Here is a 4,140-nt window from a genome sequence, read left to right on the forward strand (position 1 = left end):
ATGATTGTTTTGAGGAAAAGAAAGAAAAATATAGATGTTTTGTTCCGCTGCATTTGATGTTTCATAGTAGCTCTGTGTGTCTGTGTTTGAGTTGAAATATTTGAAAGATTCAGTTCCGAAACAAATTCCAAAGCCAGATCCTGGTCTGTCTGTTCGTTAAGCTGGTCGCCGCCCGGTGCGGGCGGGATCCGTCTCGGGTCGGGTCGTGACATTTATGGTATGATTTGTAGTGAATCCTACCACCGAGTTCAGGGAAACCTCGGCCAAATCCAAATGTAGCTTCTCCTCCACCTCCTCCTCTGTCTCCTCCTCACCTACCTCAATTTCCTCATCATCACAGACGGTGAAAACCTGAAGAGTTCGATCCTTTCACTAATGCCCTGATGTATACTTCTCATCGCACAAGAAGCACAACCACTTAGCCCTCTTCTCCTGCATCTCTTTCTCTGTCAACCGCTTGAAATTTCCCCCACTCCCTCCTGCTATCTTCTCCCTGGTGGCCTCCCGACTTCCTCCTGTTGCAGGACCTTTAGGTGCTAGATGGATGGTCGTCATCCTATAAGTGCCCCCCGTGCTGCTACTCTGGCTCCCCTCTCCAGATTTCTCAGATTTTCAACTAGCTGGTCCAACTTCATGGCCTCCCCCAAGTCACGAGGCATCAGAACCTTCACTGTTGCTCAGATATCTGCCTTCAACCCATTCATGAAATTCCCCTCCGATACCATATCTGATAATCGTTTCACCCTGCTGGCTAGGTGCTCAAATCACTCCCGGTAGTCTACTATTGAACCATCCTGTATCAGAGCAAAGAACTGCTCATAGAAATCTCTTCCCAGGTCGGTTTGAAAGTGTTCTATTATGCAGTCCTTGAATTCCATCCAGTTCCTGATAGGTCTCCTCTGGTCTCTCCATTGATACCATGACAGAGCCTTCCCTTCCAAGCACAAGCCTACCGCTATCAGCTTCTCCTCCTCCGTTAACCCATTGACGGAGAAGTATCTCTCCACCTTATAAATCCACCCATACACATCTTCTCCTTAAAATATGGACATCTTTAGTTTCCTAACCTTCTGATCATTATCATTCCCCCTTATTCTTCCATAGCTTCCTCTCTCCCAAGTGCTAGGCCCTCCCCACGTCTCCTGGTCTTCCCTTGCCCTGCCATAGCCCAAACCCCGTTCAAACTCCCCCTTCTTTCTTCAAAATCAGCACCTCGATGACAATAGTATCCCTCCCAGCATTCCCCATATCCACCTCTTTCTTCCCTCTAAACAGGCTCCAGATGGGGTCTTCTTCTTTCTCCTTTCATGATTTCCACCTCATATTCCTCCCTACGGATTTCAAAATTCGTGCTTTTTCCTTCCACACCTTTTGCCACGGAAGCCGCCATTTGGTTGTGGATTTTCAACATTTTCTTCATCATGTCCCAGAGATCAGTTACTTATCCTTCTATGAAGGATATCCTTTCATCCACCGTTTTCTTGATTTGATTCATCTCCCCTTCAAGCATTTCTTCCAAAACATCCACCTTCTTGGCTTCCATCACTATACGGAGTTTGTAGATTCACAAAATCTGAATTTGGATCTCCAAAAACAGCAACTTACCTCTTTTTCGGACCAAAAATAGCTATTGGAATTTGCCGAAAACAACCCTCCACCGATCCCAAGACTTGCTCTGATACCAATTTAATAGGAAATACTTGAGTTCGCAAGAAACGCTAAGGGTAATACTTGAGTTTGCAAGCAAACCAATCTCCAATTGGTGAAAAACAGCAATAATAATGCAAGATCTGGGTGAAAATAGCCCAAAACAATATATTGTGGTAGGGAAATCAAAACTAAACAATAAGGAAAACAAGATACAAGAGATCCTCAATTCAAGAGGAGGATCGTCTCTCCCAAATCTCTAGACAAGAGAGTCTAAAGCCCAAGTCACCAAGAAACCCTAATTGAGAATAATTCAAAACATCATCCCTCTCTAAACATCTCATGCTCTTTAATACAAAAACTTTCCTAATCTAATTTCAATCCCAAGCCCTAGCCGCCCCCTCCTTTCAATTTGAATTTACATGGACTAGTGGGGCCCTCAGTGTGGGCGGGCAAGATCCATGGAGACGGACAAGTTCCGCCTCCTGTAGTAGAGCTGAGCCGGCCCTTGGGTCGGCTGGGCCGGTTCAAGGTGAACCAACCTAACAAATCGCCAGGTCTGTACAGTTCATTACATCTTTTTTTTTTTTTGCTACATATACTACTTTAACTTAATTTAAAGATGATGAATCTTTTTTCATTAGAAAAAACAACCAACTCTCAAAATCAACCTAAACCCAGGGGATTTATATGCATATACCATAAACTTCTTATGTATTTATATATCTAATACTTAAAATTTTATACTCATAAAATACTAAACTCTAAATGACATCAAAAATATCACTTGCACATCCAAAGTTAGTCCGGTAAATTATTGAAAGCATATTGAACTTGTTGAATTCATGTTGTCCAATCAAGCATATTTGGCCCTAGGGCCAATTAAGAGGAAGTTGCGCAAGCATCAAAGCAACTTGCTCAAATCGCCTAAAGTAATTGACCACAATGACGTTTAGGCAAAGTTGTGTAATTATTTAGAAAAGCTACTCGCCAGAGCTCAACAAGCCTAAATGAAGTCGACCCACAACTTATTCATCCTGAATGTTGAACTCATCATATATTTTCTACGTAATCAAATAGTTAAAAACTCACAAAGTTATTTTATGAAAAATATTTATCAAGCATTGTAATATAATTTTATTTGTGTAACATTCATTGATCCAAACATATCAATGAGGGGTTAGGGGTGAGTCGATGGGGCATTCATCTATTTGCCCAATTTTATATTTTCTAATAATTTAGTAAAATCCTAGAGTTTTTCTCTTTAAGTTATGTTTCTCTCTCTTCATATATCATAATTTTCAAGCATTTTTGCAAGTAATTTTATAGTGTTGAGCAAAGATAAATTGTGTACAACACCACTAACATTAACTTGTCTAAATTGAAATACGTATTTCTTGCATATGTTTTGATATCATTTAGCACTAGACTATTAAATAAGTAAATAAAGATTTAAATGTTAGATATGTAAATAAATAGGAATTCAGTGGTATGTAGTTAAAAAAAAGCAAGGTCGCTAAGCTCATGACCAGCCATATGAAGGACATCAGTAACCAGCCGAAGAATAATCACAAAAAAGGATTAAAGCATTACAAAAGCTTTTAAAAAAATGAGGCTTTGTCCAAAAAGGCATGGTTCAACAACCCAATACGGCAACATCAAAAGAAAATGAAACAATGTCAAAGAAATAAACTATAGAGTCGAAACAAAGATTGTGTAAGAAAAAGTCTCACCTTTGGGCATGTAATAGTAGAATATCTACCAAAAATTGACCCAGAACGAGCTGTGCAATCGAATCTCTGGACACTCCCACCATTGAGGCTCGCTCTTGAGCTCAGAATCCTCAGAGCCCACCTCCAATACATTCTGGAAAGCGAGAATCCAAATAAAAAAAAAGTCGAACCAGGAACTGTACACGAACCGATGAAGTGGCTATGGACGAAGAATTAACAGAAAAAAACTGAACAAATAGGGCTGTTTGGTATCGGATTTACAGCGGGATTTAAGTCTGATTTGCGCTAAATCCAGCCAAACGGTTTTGTGCGCTCGTTAAACCCGGCGATGGGTAAATCCCGGATTTAAGGATTTACGGCTTGAATCCCGGATTTACTAAATCCCTCGGTTCGGCGGATTTATGGGATTTGGCAGAAGAAACGTGCGAAAGGGAGAACCTTCACAGCCAGCGAGCTCCCGTTGCTGCTTCCGATCAGAATGTCGTAACTTCCGACCCGACAGGAAGGGAAAGCCGTCGAAACAGCGAAGTCGAACAGCCACGAAGGAACCGAAGTAGCGACGCGTGCAATCTCTACACCTCCTGCGAAGCAACGAAACCGAACGGCAACCACGCAAAGAAAATATGAAAGGCAAACCTAGACGCCTCTTAAGTTATTATTGATTAACTTAATTAATATAATTTTAAAAAATTAATAATTAAGTAAATAATTAATAGTATAATAGTGAATAATTAGTTCTCTAATTTAACTTAATTTAATA

At 40.5% G+C, this 4,140-nt stretch overlaps 1 protein-coding gene across 4 annotated transcripts in view; it reads right to left on the reverse strand.

Annotated features, from left to right (window-relative positions):
- LOC110114713 (solanesyl-diphosphate synthase 1, mitochondrial) overlaps nt 1–3,943 on the reverse strand; it is a 25,702-nt gene extending 21,759 nt beyond the window's left edge. For 2 of the 4 annotated variants that reach the window (XM_020847682.2, XM_020847684.2), the window contains exons 1-2: nt 3,642–3,943; nt 3,381–3,513 (exon numbers count right to left, since the gene is read on the reverse strand). In XM_020847682.2, coding sequence (XP_020703341.1) covers nt 3,381–3,512 — 132 coding nt within the window. In that variant the 5' untranslated portion in view covers nt 3,513; nt 3,642–3,943. The remainder of the gene's footprint in view (nt 1–3,380; nt 3,514–3,641) is intronic. The other 2 variants (XM_020847685.2, XM_020847683.2) reach the window with 1 other exon arrangement.
- Nucleotides 3,944–4,140: the final 197 nt, after the last annotated feature.

This window comes from Dendrobium catenatum, unplaced genomic scaffold, assembly GCF_001605985.2.
Source record: "Dendrobium catenatum unplaced genomic scaffold, ASM160598v2 fragScaff_scaffold_54, whole genome shotgun sequence".
NCBI classification, from domain to species: domain Eukaryota; kingdom Viridiplantae; phylum Streptophyta; class Magnoliopsida; order Asparagales; family Orchidaceae; genus Dendrobium; species Dendrobium catenatum.